Raw genomic sequence first — 18295 nt, forward strand, 5'->3', positions numbered from 1 at the left:
TTAGCATATTATAAAAGTCTGTTTTCTTAAGAGAACGGCGGCAGGCAGGTACTTAACAAACATACTGTTATGTACTGCTGACATTAGCACATCGCTAATGTCAGTCAGCTACATAACGATTTTTCCCATGACAGAAACCCTTTAAATTTTTGTAGGTGTTCGTTTTTTATTTTCCAGTAGTTTATGTATATATACAGTACAGACCAAAAGTTTGGACACACCTTCTCATTCAAAGAGTTTTCTTTATTTTCATGATTATGAAGGCATCAAAACTATGAATTAACACATGTGGAATTATATACATAACAAACAAGTGTGAAACAACTGAAAATATGTCATATTCTAGGTTCTTCAAAGTAGCCACCTTTTGCTTTGATTACTGCTTTGCACACTCGTGGCGTTCTCTTGATGAGCTTCAAGAGGTAGTCCCCTGAAATGGTCTTCCAACAGTCTTGAAGGATTTTTCAGAGATGCTTAGCACTTGTTGGCCCTTTTGCCATCACTCTGCGGTCCAGCTCACCCCAAACCATCTTGATTGGGTTCAGGTCGGGTGACTATGGAGGCCAGGTCATCTGGCGCAGCACCCCATCACTCTCCTTCATGGTCAAATAGCCCTTACTTTCAAAGTTTTCCCAATTTTTCGGCTGACTGACTGACCTTCATTTCTTAAAGTAATGATGGCCACTCGTTTTTCTTTACTTAGCTGCTTTTTTCTTGCCATAATACAAATTCTAACAGTCTATTCAGTAGGACTATCAGCTGTGTATCCACCTGACTTCTCCTCAACGCCACTGATGGTCCCAACCCCATTTATAAGGCAAGAAATCCCACTTATTAAACCTGACAGGGCACACCTGTGAAGTGGAAACTATTTCAGGGGACTACCTCTTGAAGCTCATCAAGAGAAGGCCAAGAGTGTGCAAAGCAGTAATCAAAGCAAAAGATGGCTACTTTGAAGAACCTAGAATATGACATATTTTCAGTTGTTTCACACTTGTTTGTTATGTATATAATTCCACATGTGTTAATTCATAGTTTTGATCCCTTCAGTGTGAATCTAGAATTTTCATAGTCATGAAAATAAAGAAAACTCTTTGAATGAGAAGGTGTGTCCAAACTTTTGGTCTGTACTGTATATACAGGGCTTTTTTTCTGGCGGAACGCACCGGAACGGCGTTCCGCCACCTTTTGACATCGCAGCCTGCGATGTATCAGCGGGGAGGGACTGGGAGGAGGAGCTGGGGGCCGGTGCGTTCACTGTGCTCCGGCCCCCAGCTCCAGTAGAGACTTATAAAATATCTGTAATTAAATGAATAATGATTCCTGCTGCCCCCTCAGTAAGATAACTTTCAATATATTGTACTCACAGCCGGCTACTGTTATCGTAATGCAAGCGGCCGGGCAGACGAGCGGCAGCGTCACTGACTGACGTCACCTGCCTGGGCCGCCTGCTTCATTCATAAAGTAAGCGGCGCACGCACGTGACGTCAGTCAGTGACGCTGCCGCTCGTCTGCCCGGCCGCCTGCATTACGATAACAGTAGCCGGCTGTGAGTACAATATATTGAAAGTTATCTTACTGAGGGGGCAGCAGGAATCATTATTCATTTAATTACAGATTTTATAAGTCTCTACTGGAGCGGCAATGGGGGGGTCTGTGGATGACACTGTTATGGGGTGGGGGGGTCTGTGGATGGCACTGTTATGGGGTGGGGGGGTCTGTGGATGGCACTGTTATGGGGTGGGGGGTCTGTGGATGGCACTGTTAAGGGGGGTCTGTGGATGGCACTGTTATGGGGTGGGGGGTCTGTGGATGGCACTGTTATGGGGTGGGGGGGGGTCTGTGGATGGCACTGTTATGGGGTGGGGGGTCTCTGGATGGCACTGTTATGGGGTGGGGGGTCTGTGGATGGCACTGTTAAGGAGGGGGGGGTCTGTGGATGGCACTGTTATGGGGTGGGGGGTCTGTGGATGGCACTGTTATGGGGTGGGGGGGACTGTGGATGGCACTGTTATGGGGTGGGGGGGTCTGTGGATGGCACTGTTATGGGGTGGGGGGGGGTCTGTGGATGGCACTGTTAAGGGGGGTCTGTGGATGGCACTGTTAAGGGGGGTCTGTGGATGGCACCGTTATGGGGTGGGGGGTCTGTGGATGGCACTGTTATGGGGTGGGGGGGTCTGTGGATGGCACTGTTATGGGGTGGGGGGTCTGTGGATGGCACTGTTATGGGGTGGGGGGTCTGTGGATGGCACTGTTAAGGAGGGGGGGTCTGTGGATGGCACTGTTATGGGGTGGGGGGTCTGTGGATGGCACTGTTATGGGGTGGGGGGGACTGTGGATGGCACTGTTATGGGGTGGGGGGGGTCTGTGGATGGCACTGTTATGGGGTGGGGGGGGTCTGTGGATGGCACTGTTAAGGGGGGTCTGTGGATGGCACTGTTAAGGGGGGTCTGTGGATGGCACTGTTATGGGGTGGGGGGTCTGTGGATGGCACTGTTATGGGGTGGGGGGGGGGTCTGTGGATGGCACTGTTATGGGGTGGGGGGGGTCTGTGGATGGCACTGTTATGGGGTGGGGGGTCTGTGGATGGCACTGTTATGGGGTGGGGGGGGTCTGTGGATGGCACTGTTATGGGGTGGGGGGGGTCTGTGGATGGCACTGTTATGGGGTGGGGGGTCTGTGGATGGCACTGTTATGGGGTGGGGGGTCTGTGGATGGCGCTGTTAAGGAGGGGGGGTCTGTGGATGGCACTGTTATGGGGTGGGGGGTCTGTGGATGGCACTGTTATGGGGTCGGGGGGGTCTGTGGATGGCACTGTTATGGGGTGGGGGGGGTCTGTGGATGGCACTGTTATGGGGTGGGGGGGGTCTGTGGATGGCACTGTTATGGGGTGGGGGGGGTCTGTGGATGGCACTGTTATGGGGTGGGGGGGTCTGTGGATGGCACTGTTATGGGGTGGGGGGGTCTGTGGATGGCACTGTTATGGGTTGGGGGGTCTGTGGATGGCACTGTTATGGGGTGGCGGGGGTCTGTGGATGGCACTGTTATGGGGTGGGGGGGGTCTGTGGATGGCACTGTTATAGGATGGGGGGGGTCTGTGGATGGCACTGTTATAGGATGGGGGATCTGTGGATGCCATCCCCAGATCCTCCACCCCATAACAGTGCCATCCCCAGATCCCCCATTAACAGTGTCATCCCGATCTGGGGGGTTTCTTTGCTGGGCTGGACTTTTATACCCTTCCCCCCCAAATTTTACTTGCGGTCCTAGGGTTGGGTAGAGGGGGCGGTCCTAGGGGTGGGTAGGGGGCGGTCTTAGGGGCGGGTAGGGGGCGGTCTTAGGGATGGGTAGGGGCGTGGCCAGGGGAGGGGGGGTGAGTTCCACCACCTTTTCTCTGAGAAAAAAAGCCCTGTATATATATATATTGAGGGGGTTTCGCTCTGGTAGATAGGGTAAGCGGGCGCAGTACAGAGGCAAAATACAAGTTCTTAACTCAAAACGTCAGTGTCTATTCACACTTCAGGCAATTGCACAAAACAGCACGTAACTTTGCAGTCTTGGTGTTAATTCACACACAATGGAAAGTTCATATAACACAAGTCACCTTGCTGGCAGTTCTGCCTCCAGTAGTGCACAGCAGGCTTTAGGAGGCCTGTTTCCCCAGCATGCGGATCTCAGCCCTCCAGCATGGCACAAAGCCTCAGATCCCAAAAACAGAGACATCTCTGCTGAGCCCAGCTGCCTATTTAAGCACAGCCAGGTGCTACCAAAAACCGGACCGGCACTTAAACTCTGGTCCGGTATTTGACCTTACCTGGCTGGAAACCAGCCCAGCCGCACATGCTGGGAGGAAAATACCTGCCTTGCCAGACACAACTCTTCACTGTTTCACTATATATATATATATATATATATATATATATATATATATATATACAGTTACAAGAAAAAGTATATGAACCTTTTGGAATGATATGGATTTCTGCACAAATTGGTCAAAAAATGTCATCTGATCTTCATCTAAGTCACAATAATAGACAATCACAGTCTGCTTAAACTAATAACACACAAAGAATTAAATGTTACCATGTTTTTATTGAACACACCATGTAAACATTCACAGTGCAGGTGGAAAAAGTATGTAAACCCTTGGATTTAATAACTGCTTGAACCTCCTTTGGCAGAAATAACTTCAACTAAATGTTTCCTGTAGTTGCAGATCAGACGTGCACAACGGTCAGGAGTAATTCTTGACCATTCGTCTTTACAGAACTGTTTCAGTTCAGCAATATTCTTGGGATGTCTGGTGTGAATCGCTTTCTTGAGGTCCTGCCACAGCATCTCAATCGGGTTGAGGTCAGGACTCTGACTGGGCCACTCCAGAAGGTGTATTTTCTTCTGTTTAAGCCATTCTGTTGTTGATTTACTTCTATTCTTTGGGTCGTTGTTCTGTTGCAACACCCATCTTCTGTTAAGCTTCAGCTGGTGGAAGGATGGCCTTAAGTTCTCCTGCAAAATGTCTTGATAAACTTGGGAATTCATTTTTCCTTCGATGATAGCAATCCGTCCAGGCCCTGACGCAGCAAAGCAGCCCCAAACCATGATGCCCCCACCACCATACTTCACAGTTGGGATAAGGTTTTAATGTTGGTGTGCTGTGCCTCTTTTTCTCCACACATAGTGTTGTGTGTTTCTTCCAAACAACTCAACTTTGGTTTCATCGGTCCACAGAATATTTTGCCAGTACTGCTGTGGAACATCCAGGTGCTCTTGTGCAAACTGTAAATGTGCAGCAATGTTTTTTTTGGACAGCAGTGGCTTCCTCTGTGGTCCTCCCATGAAATCCATTCTTGTTTAGTGTTTTATGTATTGTAGATTCGCTCACAGGGATGTTAGCATATGCCAGAGACTTTTGTAAGTCTTTAGCTGACACTCTAGGATTCTTCTTCACCTCATTGAGCAGTCTGCACTGTGCTCTTGCAGTCATCTTTACAGGACGGCCACTTCTAGGGAGAGTAGCAGCGGTGCTGAACTTTCTCCATTTATAGACAATTTGTCTTACCGTGGACTGATGAACAGCAAGGCTTTTGGAGATACTTTTATAACCCTTTCCAGCTTTATGCAAGTCAACAATTCTTAATCGTAGGTCTTCTGAGAGCTCTTTTGTGCGAGGCATCCTTCACATCAGGCAATGCTTCTTGTGAAAAGCAAACCCAGAACTGGTGTGTGTTTTTTATAGGGCAGGGCAGCTGTAACCAACACCTCCAATCTCATCTGATTGATTGGACTCCAGTTGGCTGGCACCTCACTCCAATTAGCTCTTGGAGATGTCATTAGTCTAGGGGTTCACATACTTTTTCCACCTGCACTGTGAATGTTTACATGGTGTGTTCAATAAAAACATGGTAACATTTAATTATTTGTGTGTTATTAGTTTAAGCAGACTGTGATTGTCCATTGTTGTGACTTAGAGGAAGATCAGATCACATTTTATGACCAATTTGTGCAGAAATCCATATCAATCCAAAGGGTTCACATACTTTTTCTTGCAACTGTGTGTATATATATATATATATATATATATATATATATATAAAATATACACGTATTTCAGCTAACTGACTGCAGCTGCTTTACCTAGGATCAACGCTGGGGGTATGGCTATATGGCATGGCCATGCTGCGGTTACAACACAGTTGCCTTGCAGCTAAGTACCACGCAGTCATAAGGGTCGCAGTGGCATCAAATTAACTAATTAGGACTGCATTGTTTATTCTGTCTTCATTGTTAATGGCCGTGCGGTTTGCCAGTTACGGTGTAGCAAATAGACTTGAAGACTGAACAAACAATGCAGTCCTAATTAGTTCATCTGAGCTTGCTGCAGCTGGTATGACTGCGCAGCGCAAGCCCCAGCGGTGCCATACCCTTAGAAAATCTAAGTTTACTCTATCCTGCAGGTTGCAGAAGGACATTTTGCTATTCGCTTTAACTTTGGAGAGCGAAACCTTGTGATCCGATTGCCTGACGTCCGGATAGATCATGGACAATGGACACTTGTGAGCCTGGAGCGTGATGGAAACACATTCACCTTGAGCATTGAAAGAGGTGGCGGAATCCGAGAAGTGACATCAACTGTCGGGAAAAACAAGCTGTTTGATGTTGATCCATCAAATGTTTTGCTAGGAAACAGCTTACCACAGCAAACCGAGAATGATTTCCAAGGTGAGTGTCCGCATGGAGAATTGTAGTGTGAGCTCTGCCCAATTCCATACACTTAGGCTACATGCACACTACAGGGAAAAACGGGCATGTGATGTGCATTTTGTTAACGGCCATCACAAGTCCGTTTTAAGACCAATGATAGTCTATGGGGTTATTCACATGGCACATTTTTTTGACTGTCAGTGAAAAACGGACGTAAAAAAATAGAACATGCTCTATCTTGTCCGTTTTTCACTGACAGACTGCCCCCATACAATTGAATGGGTCCATTTTTAACGTCTGTTTCTCAAAAAGGCATCAGTGAAAAAAACGTCCGTTAAAAATGACAGTTTTTAACTGACTTTTTTTCACTGTCGTGTTCGTGTAGCCTTACTGACGGCTACATTTTTTTCCACCAACCTAAAGGGCATCTGTCAGCAGATTTGTACCTATGACACTGGCTGACCTGTTACATGTGCAGTTGGCAGCTGAAGGCATCTGTGTTGGTCCCATGTTCATATGTGTCCGCATCGCTGAGAAAAATTGTTTAATATATGCAAATGCGCATGTAGACGCAACGGGGGCGTTATTACACCTAGAGGCTCTGCTCTCTCTGCAACTGCCGCTCCCTCTGCACTTTGATTGACAGGGCCAGACAGTGAAAATGTCATGACTGCCTGACCCTGTCAACGTGCAGATGGAGTGGCAGTTGCAGAGAGAGCAGAGCCTCTAGGTGTAACGGCATGTAACGTTTTTACAATATCATTTTTGTAGCCTTTCCTCATGGTTAGCAAGATCTTTGCTTGCTGTCATTCGATGGGAACATATATTGTTTATTACCAGGGGATAATAATCTATCTCAGTCATGTGATCACCACGCAGGAGCATGGCTCATTACAAGTCAGAGCTCTGATAACTATAGTGTAACTGTAACGAGTCTGCACTAGTGTTGATCGAGCACCAAAGTGCCCGGGTGTTCGGGTGCTTGGGTCGAAAACCTTGGGATGCTCCTGCGTAGAGCACCCGAGCAAAGTGGAAGTCAATGGGAGTACTCTAGCATTAAACCAGTCACCCCCTGCTCTGAAGAGGGGAGGGTGCCTGGTTCACAGGAAAAGGTCAGAAATTGATGGAAACAGCATGGGGAGGATGTCTGGATGCATCTTGGACTCCCAGGTCACTGCTGGGAAAGATGTTGTCCGAGTAGTACGCCACTTTTACTGACTGACAATAATACGTACAAAACCGAAGATAGAATCGATTTTAGAGGAAGAATTGTTAGGAAACATTCTTTCCTGTATATTTACTTGTATATAAAGTGCAAGTGCTGCCAAAAATTACAAGGAAGAGGCACTCCGATACAACCTGTATATCACATAAAGGACGGCCTCATTCACACTGTGGTACAATTGTTCAGGTAGTGGGACTCCTACACTCATAAAGCCTATGCACTAAGTGAAAGGGCTGCCAAAAATTACAAGGAATCGGCACTCCAATACACCCTTTGTTACACATAAAGGAGGGCATCATACACAGCCTTGAAAAATGATGATTGATGGCCTGCTGGTGACCCTCAAAAACATTAGGAGCAAGGGCCTGCTGATCTGACCATCTAAAACATTAGGGGCGAGGGCCTGCTGCTGATCTGACCATCTAAAACATTAGGGATGAGGGCCTGCTGGTGACCCTCTAAACCATTAGGGGTAATAGTCTGCTGCTAAGCTGACCCTCTAAAACATTAGGGGCGAGGTCTTGCTGCTGATCTGACCCTCTAAAACATTAGGGGTGAGGGCCTGCTGCTGAACTGACTATCTAAAACATTATGGGCGAAGGCCTGCTGGTGACCCTCTAAAATATTAGGGGTAAGAGTCTGCTGCTGAGCTGACCATCTAAAACATTAGGGGCGAGGTCTTGCTGCTGATCTGACCCTCTAAAACATTAGGGGCGAGGTCTTGCTGCTGATCTGACCCTCTAAAACATTAGGTGCGAGGGCCTGCTGCTGATCTGACCATCTAAAACATTAGTGGCGAGGACCTGCTGCTGATCTGACCATCTAAAACATTAGTGGCGAGGGCCTGCTGCTGATCTGACTATATAAAACAATATGGGCGAGGGTCTGCTGGTGACCCTCTAAAACATTAGGGGTGAGGGCCTGCTGCCGAGCTGACCCTCCAAAACATTAGGAGCGAGGGCAGCCTAATAAGCATGTTGATATGATAGAGGAGGAGGACGAGAAAAGGAAGATTGAACCATATACCCTTTTATTGTGGTGGAAGTGGTGCATGGGAATACAGTGTATTCAATACACCATAAAAGCCACATTTAAAGTGCCTTTATGTTCAGCCGCTTTCCTCAGGTAGAGTAGAGAAGTCAGGGGCAATCCAGGCCTTGTTCATTTTGATAAGAGTCAACCTGTCAACATTTTCAGTTGACAGGCGGATGTTCTTATCAGTTATTATGCCCCCAGCACCACTAAATACCCGCTCTGACAAAATGCTGGCGGCAGGGCGGGCCAGCACCTCCAAGGCGTAGAGCAGTGGCGTACATACAGGGGTCGCAGTTGCGACAGGGCCCGGCACTCCAGGAGCCCGGCCACCTGTGGACCCCCCTGGCCCCTGCAGTCAGTGCTCCCTCTAACTAAGCTGCACGGGTGGGCGGCCGAGCAGCAATTATTGTGGCCCCGCTCAGCCATATCGCTCCACTCAAGCTGCTGGCAAAATGCCAGCGCCCAGCAGTCAGTGCAGTGAGTGTCAGAAACATCTCTGTCATGCGCCTCCTGCCCCGTCTGCCTGCTCCTCCCACTTTATGAATGAAGCAGGCAGGAGGCGCATGACGGAGGGAGCTCAGGGAGAGATGTTAAGCTCAAGCTGCCAGCTCATGGACCCCCCGCAGTGCATGGTCCATGTGCCCGCCCCGCTGCCCTGACAGCCGCTTACTCCGCAGCCGCTGCCCCATGCTCTGGATCACAGCAGCAGAAAAAGAAGCGTGGGAAGGATCTGGGCCATGACCGTGAAGCAAAATGTCCTGCAGCAGAACTCCCAGAAGGTAGGAGCTGCCCCGGTGTGTGCGCAGCGCCGGGCACTGCACCAGCCCCACCGCCAGTGTCCCCGCCTCCTCCCTCCCCACTGATAGATTACTAGAAGGAACTTATGGGGGAATCTGTGGAGGGCACTGTTATGGAGATATCTGTGGATGACACATATATAGCATAAGATGCTATATACTGTATGTGTCATCCACAGATATCCCTACAACAGTGTCATCCACAGATTCCCCCATAAGTGCCCTCCACAGATCCCCCATAAATGCCCTCCACAGATCCCCCATAAGTGCCCTCCACAGATCCCCCATAAGTGTCATCCACAGATCCCCCATAAGTGTCATCCACAGATCCCCCATAAGTGTCATCCACAGATCCCCCATAAGTGTCATCCACAGATCCCCCATAAGTGTCATCCACAGATCCCCCATAAGTGTCATCCACAGATCCCCCATAAGTGTCATCCACAGATCCCCCATAAGTGTCATCCACAGATCCCCCATAAGTGTCATCCACAGATCCCCCATAAGTGTCATTCACAGATCCCCCCCATAACAGTGTCATCCACAGATCCCACATAAGTGTCATCCACAGATCCCCCATAAGTGTCATCCACAGATCCCCCCATAACAGTGTCATCCACAGATCCCCCCATAACAGTGTCATCCACAGATCCCCCATAACAGTGTCCTCCACAGATCCCCCCATAACAGTGTCATCCACAGATCCCCCCCATAACAGTGTCATCCACAGATCCCCCCATAACAGTGTCATCCACAGATCCCCCCCATAACAGTGTCATCCACAGATCCCCCCCATAACAGTGTCATCCACAGATCCCCCCATAACAGTGTCATCCACAGATCCCTCCCATAACAGTGTCATCCACAGATCCCCCCCATAACAGTGTCATCCACAGATCCCCCCCATAACAGTGTCATCCACAGATCCCCCCCATAACAGTGTCATCCACAGATCCCCCCCATAACAGTGTCATCCACAGATCCCCCCATAACAGTGTCATCCACAGATCCCCCCATAACAGTGTCATCCACAGATCCCCCCATAACAGTGTCATCCACAGATCCCCCCATAACAGTGTCATCCACAGATCCCCCCCATAAGTGTCATCCACAGATCCCCCATAACAGTATCATCCACAGATCCCCCATAACAGTGTCATCCACAGATCCCCCATAACAGTGTCCTCCACAGATGGCAGTACAGCAGGATTGCCATCCAAAATCGGCCTGTCCCGCACAAAGCGGTACTGTTGGGAGGCATGTTGGGTGAATGGTAGGGGAGGTTGGGGGGGGGGGGGGGGCGGTGGCAGGTTGAGGGGGGGGGGGCAGTGGCAGGTTGGGGGAGGACGGGGAGGGGGCCCCATGGATCAGTTTTGCACCGGGGCTCCATGGATTGTGTGTATGCCACTGGCGTAGAGCACCAGTTTGTGCCACGTGTCCAGCTTGGACACCCAATAGTTGTAAGGCACAGAGGGATCACTGAGGACGCTGACACGGTCTGCTACGTACTCCTTTACCATCTTCCAAAACTTTCCCTCCTTGTGACACTAGGCTGCGCATCAGGGTCAGGGTGCTGGCGAGGTGTCATGAAACTGTCCCGGGCCTTGGAGAGTGTTGCCCTGCCTCTGTTGGAACTGCTGTGCGTTCCCCTCGTCTCCTCTGCTTGGTTGCCCAAGGAACTATGTACTCTGCCGCCAGCGTTGTCAGCTGGAAATTTTTGGAGCAATTTTTCCACAAGGTCCTTATGGTATTGAACCATTTTGCTAGTCCTCTCCACCACAGGAATGAGAGATGAGAAGTTCTCTTTGTAGCGGGGGTCGAGAGGGGTAAACAACCAGTAATCGGTGTTGGACAAAATGCGTATAACACGAGGGTCACGGCAAAGGCAGCATAACATAAAGTCAGCCATTTGTGCCAGAGTCCCAACAGACAAGACTTCGGTGTCCCCATCAGGAGGATGACTCTCAATCTCCTCATCCTCTTCGGCTCATCCACGCTGAACAGATGGAATAAATCTGCTATGGGTACTAGCCGCTGTTTGGAGGCAACCGTCTCCTGCTCCTCCTCATCATCATCATCCAATTCGCGCTGAGAAGACCAACTGAGGGTGGTCTGGCTATCACCCTGTGTACTGTCTTCCCCCATTTCCACCTCATCCACATGCAAAGCGTCCGCCTTCATTGTGACAGCGAGCTTTTCAGTAGACACAGAAGTGGGATGGTTACTCTGATAATAGCGTTATCACCGCTCACCATCTGTGTTGTTTCCTCAAAGTTGCGTAAAACCTCACAAAGGTTAGACATCCATGCCCACTCGTCGCTTGTAAAGAGCGAAAGCTGACTGGAAAGGCGACGACCATGTTGCAGCTGGTATTCCACTACTGCCCTCTGCTGCTCACAAAGCCTGGCCAACATATGGAACGTGGAGTTCCAGCGTGTGCTCACGTCGCACAACAGTCGGTGAGCTGGCAATTGCAAGCGCTGCTGCAGCATTGCCTGACAGACGGCAGCTGTAGATGACTTTCAGAAATGGGCACACACGCCCACAAGCTCAGGCAAATTGGGGTAGGTTTTGAGAAACCGCTGAACCACTAAGTTGAACACGTTGGCTAGGCATGGTATGTGTGAGCTTGCCAAGCTCCAAAGCCGCCACCAAGTTACGGCCATCATCAGACTGCCTGTTTGTAAGTTGAGTGGCGAGAGCCACAGCTCAGTCTGGTCCTTTATACCCTGCTACAGCTCTGCGGCGGTGTGCTGTTTGTCACCTAAGCAAATTAGTTTCAGCTCGGCCTGTTGGCGCTTCCCCACTGCAGTGCTACACTGCTTCCAGCTACTGACTGATGGCTGACTGGTGCTGCAAGATGAGAATTCAAACGTGGAAGTGGAGGAGGAGGTGGAGGAGGAGAAAGGGGGGTTGAAACCACTAATGTAGGTGGTGGCGGAAATCCTGATGTAAGTAGGGCCCGCAATCCTTGGTGTCGGTAGCACCTGTGCCATCCCAGAGTACGACTCGCTCCCGGCCTCCACAAAGTTCACCCAGTGTGCCATCAGGGAAATGTAGCGTCCCTGGCCAAAAGCACTTGTCCATGTGTCAGTCGTTAAGTGGAACTTCCAAATAACTGCGTTGGTCAGGGCACGGGTGATGTTACGGGACACATGCTGGTGTAAAGCGGGGACAGCACACCCGGTAAGATAGTGGCGGCTGGATACTGAGTAACGAGGGACGGCTGCCGCCATCAGGCTGTGGAAAGCCTCAGTGTCCACAAGCCTAAATGGCAAAATTTCCAGGGCCAGCAATTTGGAAAGGTGCGCATTTAGTGCTATGGCCTGTGGGTGGGTGGCTGGGTATTTGCGCTTTTGTTCAAAGGCCCGGGGTATGGACATCTGTATGCTGCGCTGGGACACAAAAGTGGATGTGCTAGCTGATGGTGCTTGCGAAGGTCCAGGTGCATGGCGGGAGGCATCCGGGCCTGCGTCTTGGACAGGGGATTGGCCAGCACGTAACACAATGGAAGAGGAGGCAGTGGTGTGACCCGCAGACACTGATTGTGGACCCAGGCGTTCGGCCCACCTAATAGGGTGCTTTGATGCCATGTGGCAGATCATGCTGGTGGTGGTGAGGTTGCTAGTGTTCACGCCCCCTGCTCATTTTGGTATGGCACAGGTTGCAAATGACAATTGTGTTATTGTCCGCACTTTGCTTAAAAAAGCGCCAGACTGCAATACACCTACCCCGTGGCAAGGGAGATTGCCGCAAAGGGGTGCTCTGGGGAACAGTTGCGGGCCTGTTTGGTGTGGCCCGCCTTCTCCCTTTTGCCACCCCACTGCCTCTTCCAGCCTGTTGCGGTGCTGCGGATCCCTCCCCCTCTGTACTGCTCTCCTCGCTCGGCTTGCCACCTTCCCAGGTTGGGTCAGTGATTTTATCATCCACTACCTCCTCTTCCACTTCCTCACTCTGGTCATCCTCCTGACTTGTTGACCTAACAACAACCTCACTTATTGACAACTGTGTCTCATCCTCATCATCAACCTCCTGAGACACTAATTGCCGTTGACTTATTGGCAGCTGTGTCTCATCATCATCATCCACCTTGTAAAACACTAATTGCCTTTCTCCACCGTCATCTTCTGACTGTGTATGGTCAAGAGTTTGGGAATTAGTGCACAAGATCTCCTCATGTCCCTCTTCAAGCGGGCTTGGCGAGAGGCCCAAATCAAGGAATGGCGCTGAAAAGAGCTCCTCTGAATATCCGAGTGTGGGATCACTTGTTTGCCAAGACTCTCCATTGTGGGAGGATTCTGTTGACCAGACTCTTGACTACTGAGACTGGACTTTGTGGAAGACAGGGTGGTGCTTAACCGACTGGAAGTATTATCTTCTGCAATCCAACCGACTACCTGGTCGCACTGGTGTGACTTCAAGAGCGGTGTCCTGCGCCGCCCTGCAAACTGGGACATGAAGCTAGGTATCGTGGATGAGTGTGTTTCTTGTGCTCTGGCAGCAGGCACAGTTTCACCGCGCCCAGGGCCACGGCCTCTGCATGCACCATCAGCAGCACGGCCACTTCCCCATCCCTTACTGCTCGCCTTGAGCATATTAAATGGTATATATATTGCAAGTATGCCACACGTACACTAGCACAGGTTTTGTAAGTATATGCGCAAATAAATTAGACTGAATGTCACAGATATTTAGGATGTGCAAACATACAGGAGATGTAGCGCAGGTAATGTCGCTGTCACCAGCGGCGAAAATATTAAACTGAATGTCACAGATATTTAGGATGTGCAAACGTTATACAGGAGATGTAGCACAGGTAATGTCGCTGTCACCAGCAGCGAAAAAATTTGACTAAATGTCACAGATATTTAGGATATGCAAACGTTATACAGAAGATGTAGCGCAGGTAATGTCGCTGTCACCAGTAGCCAAACAATTGCGCTAAATGTCACAGATATTTAGGATGCACTAATGTAACACAGCAGATGTAGCAGAGGTTGTGTCACTGTCAGCAGCGGCCAAACAATTGCACGCAATTTTGCGCAGGTTGCGCTAATAATATATATTGCAGCCAGGTAAAACAATTGTCCTTAAAAGGACTTTTGGGTCTCTTACACCTTTCAACACTAAACAATTCCTGTCCCTACACTATCTGTCCCTTCTGCTGCAGCTCTCCCTGACTAAGACTGAGCCGTACCACGTGTCACCGGGTGCTATATAGAACTTGAATAACCCCTTTAAAGGGGTTGTCTCATCTTAGACATTGGTAGCATATTGCTTGGAGATGCCACCAATGTCAGATAGGTGTGGGTTCCACTTGCCAATTCCTAAATGGTACCCCCAAAGTGAGGGGAGAGTAGTTTATTCTTTTTTATCAGGTTGCCGAAAATATCCAAGCGCTGGCTCGGCTATCTCCGGCAGTCCCATAGAAGTGAATGGAGTGGTGGCCGCGCTTGCTCAGTGCGCACTACATTTATTTCTATGGGACTTCCAAAAATAGCAGAGATCAAAATGATTATGGTGATGCTAAGTTTATATACTTTTTATGTTTTACCACTTTTACATAATACACCTTTTTAACAAAAAAATTATTTTTGTATCACCGCATTTCAAGACCCATAGCATTCTTATTTTCCGGTTGATAGAGTTGTGTAAGGGCTTGATTTTTTTATAGGACCAGTTTTAGGAAAAGTTTGGACACACCTTCTCATTCAAAGAGTTTTCTTTATTTTCATGACTATGAAAATTGTAGATTCACACTGAAGGCATCAAAACTATGAATTAACACATGTGGAATTATATACATAACAAACAAGTGTGAAACAACTGAAAATATGTCATATTCTAGGTTCTTCAAAGTAGCCACCTTTTGCTTTGATTACTGCTTTGCACACTCTTGGCCTTCTCTTGATGAGCTTCAAGAGGTAGTCCCCTGAAATGGTTTTCACTTCACAGGTGTGCCCTGTCAGGTTTAATAAGTGGGATTTCTTGCCTTATAAATGGGGTTGGGACCATCAGTGGCGTTGAGGAGAAGTCAGGTGGATACACAGCTGATAGTCCTACTGAATAGACTGTTAGAATTTGTATTATGGCAAGAAAAAAGCAGCTAAGTAAGAAAAACGAGTGGCCATCATTACTTTAAGAAATTAAGGTCAGTCAGTCAGCCGAAAAATTCGGAAAACTTTGAAAGTAAGGGCTATTTGACCATGAAGGAGAGTGATGGGGTGCTGCGCCAGATGACCTGGCCTCCACAGTCACCGGACCTGAACCCAATCGAGATGGTTTGGGGTGAGCTGGACCGCAGAGTGAAGGCAAAAGGGCCAACAAGTGCTAAGCATCTCTGGGAACTCCTTCAAGACTGTTGGAAGACCATTTCAGGGGACTACCTCTTGAAGCTCATCAAGAGAATGCCAAGAGTGTGCAAAGCAGTAATCAAAGCAAAAGGTGGCTACTTTGAAGAACCTAGAATATGACATATTTTCAGTTGTTTCACACTTGTTTGTTATGTATATAATTCCACATGTGTTAATTCATAGTTTTGATGCCTTCATAGTCATGAAAATAAAGAAAACTCTTTGAATGAGAAGGTGTGTCCAAACTTTTGGTCTGTACTGTATATATATATATATTTTTTTTTAGGCGGGTTGAACAAAAAAAATAATTTCTGGCTTTTTATATTTTTTACAACATTCACTGTGCAAGATACATAATATGTTCACTTTATTGTAAATATGGTTATGGATGCACCAATACGTATAGTTTTATAATTTTTGCCATAATAAAGGACTTTGTAAGTTTTGTTTTTCATTTTGAAGTTTTATTTGAAAACAACAACTTCTGAAAATGTCATTCTCTGATGGCGTCTATAATACACTGCAATACTATTGTATGTCAAGGTTAGGCTTACTGGTTTATGTATATGGCTGACCCAGGGGCCATTGTGGCCAGTTAGTCAGTCTGTGGATATGCTTAGACCTAGTTATACCCCTAAGGTCCTTATGTGAGTGTAAATGGTTTCCATATTACTGCCTATAGCTAACCACAAAAGTATACAGAAATTATCATGTGAAATGTGCGCACTGTGTATATATGGTGCAAGAAAATCCGTATTACATCAGTACATGGTGTTGATGTATGGTTTTAAGTACTTTCACACTAGCGTTAATATTTTTCGTTATTGAGATCCATCATAGGGTCTCAATACCGGAAAAAAACGCTTCCGTTTTGTACCCATTCATTGTCAATGGGGACAAGATGTAACTGAACAGAACGGAATGCTCCAGAATGCATTCCATTCCGTTCTCATACCGGAGAGCAAAACGCAGCATGCTGTGTTTTGCTTTCTGTCCTGGGATGCGGATGACCCACAATGCAAGTCAATGGAGACAGATCTGTTTTCTCTGACACAATAGAAAACGGATCCGTCCCCCATTGACTTCCAATGGAGTTCACGACGGATCCGTCTTGGGTATGTTAAAGATAATACAACCGGATCCGTTCATAACGGATGCAGATGGTTATATTATCAGTAATGGAAGCGTTTTTGCTGAACCCTGCCGGATCTAGCAAAAACGCTAGTGTGATTTTAGAGGGTGGCAGAGGGAGTAGATTTGGTGCAAGATAGACATCTTCTAAGTATTGGTTTAAATTTCTGTAAATCTGCAGGATTTATGTATAATTCTAGTAATTTCTTATAACAGGCCAGTAATGTAAATTTCAGTGCCAGAGACTAGAGGCAATGATGTGTTCAGTCCATATCTATCTCATATCTATCTATCTATCTATCTATCTATCTATCTATCTATCTATCTCATATCTATCTATCATCTCTGCGTTCAGTCCATATCCATCTATCTATCTATCTATCTATCTCTATATCTATCTATCATCTCTGCGTTCAATCCATATCTATCAATTATTTTATATATTATCTGTCTATCTAAATCTGTCTATTGATTATCTAATATCTATCGATTATTTTATATTTTATCTGACTATCTAATATCTGTCGATCGATTATCTATCCATTCATTATGGAGAATTAATCTGTTTCATTCTCACATTTGCCACCAGGATGTCTGCGTGATGTGCGGATTAATGGCCACTTGCTGCCAATAGGTGGAGAGGGAAATGAGCACAGTACGGTCAGTTCTGAGGGGGTGAACAATGGGTGTCACTCGGAGGTTTGCAGGAACCAACCTTGTCAACCTCATCTCAACTGCATAGACTTATGGAGAAAGTATGAATGCAGGTATGTGGTATGTGAAGAGTCATAACTACAGGGGGGATCCTCCAGACGCTATATAAGAGAAGCACAGCATTACTGCAAGACAGGGGTGGACTTTACCACATAAATCTAAGGGCTTTGGGCCCCAAAGATCAGTTGGCTTCCTGCTGGCCACAAGTGGTTCACAAAAAAAAGCTGACTAAAACCAGGGGCGGGCATAGTGCCTGTGCAGCCGATTCAGCTACGCAGTGGTCAGTGAGGGTCCCCCACTGCAAGGTTGCCAACTAGATTTTTTCTTTTTTCTGAACAACTTATCCCAAAATAACAGACAGACAACATTTTTACGAACAAATTGGAAAACTATAATGAAGGAAGTAATACATGATTAAAATTTAATATACTGATAAGAACTCATTACCGGTATTTACTGTAAGTTGTAAAACGCTGATAATTGCAACCGAAATAATCTAGTCAAGTACCACCAGCCTCAAAAAAAATCACGGACACATCTATTTTTTTTTCACAGACACATGAAAAAGTCACCTATGCCAAATTTCTGGACGGTTGGCAACCCTGCCCCACTGTAGACCACTAGCAGAAGTGCCCAGGTTGCACTGCTAAGCCAACAGTGGGGCTTAGCGCACCAATGGAGGTGGACCTCCAATTATAGCTTCCTCTGTCTCCAGAAATGCCAAATCCGCCCCGTTGGCAGAATATGTACACAAAGACTAGGGCCCCAAGATCTTGAAGTTAGGTATCAGCAAAGTATCTTAAATGTTTTTTTTCAATATTGATGACCTATCCTCA

General features: G+C 47.4%; 1 protein-coding gene across 1 annotated transcript in view; it reads left to right on the forward strand.

Moving 5' to 3' along the window:
- Positions 1-18295, forward strand: part of LOC121002389 (neural-cadherin-like) — a 117264-nt gene that overhangs the window by 86234 nt on the left and 12735 nt on the right. Inside the window, exons 29-30 of the mRNA XM_040433850.1 lie at positions 5958-6222; positions 17335-17512. Coding sequence (XP_040289784.1) covers positions 5958-6222; positions 17335-17512 — 443 coding nt within the window. The remainder of the gene's footprint in view (positions 1-5957; positions 6223-17334; positions 17513-18295) is intronic.

The sequence above is a fragment of the Bufo bufo genome, chromosome 5 (genome assembly GCF_905171765.1).
Source record: "Bufo bufo chromosome 5, aBufBuf1.1, whole genome shotgun sequence".
Taxonomy (NCBI): domain Eukaryota; kingdom Metazoa; phylum Chordata; class Amphibia; order Anura; family Bufonidae; genus Bufo; species Bufo bufo.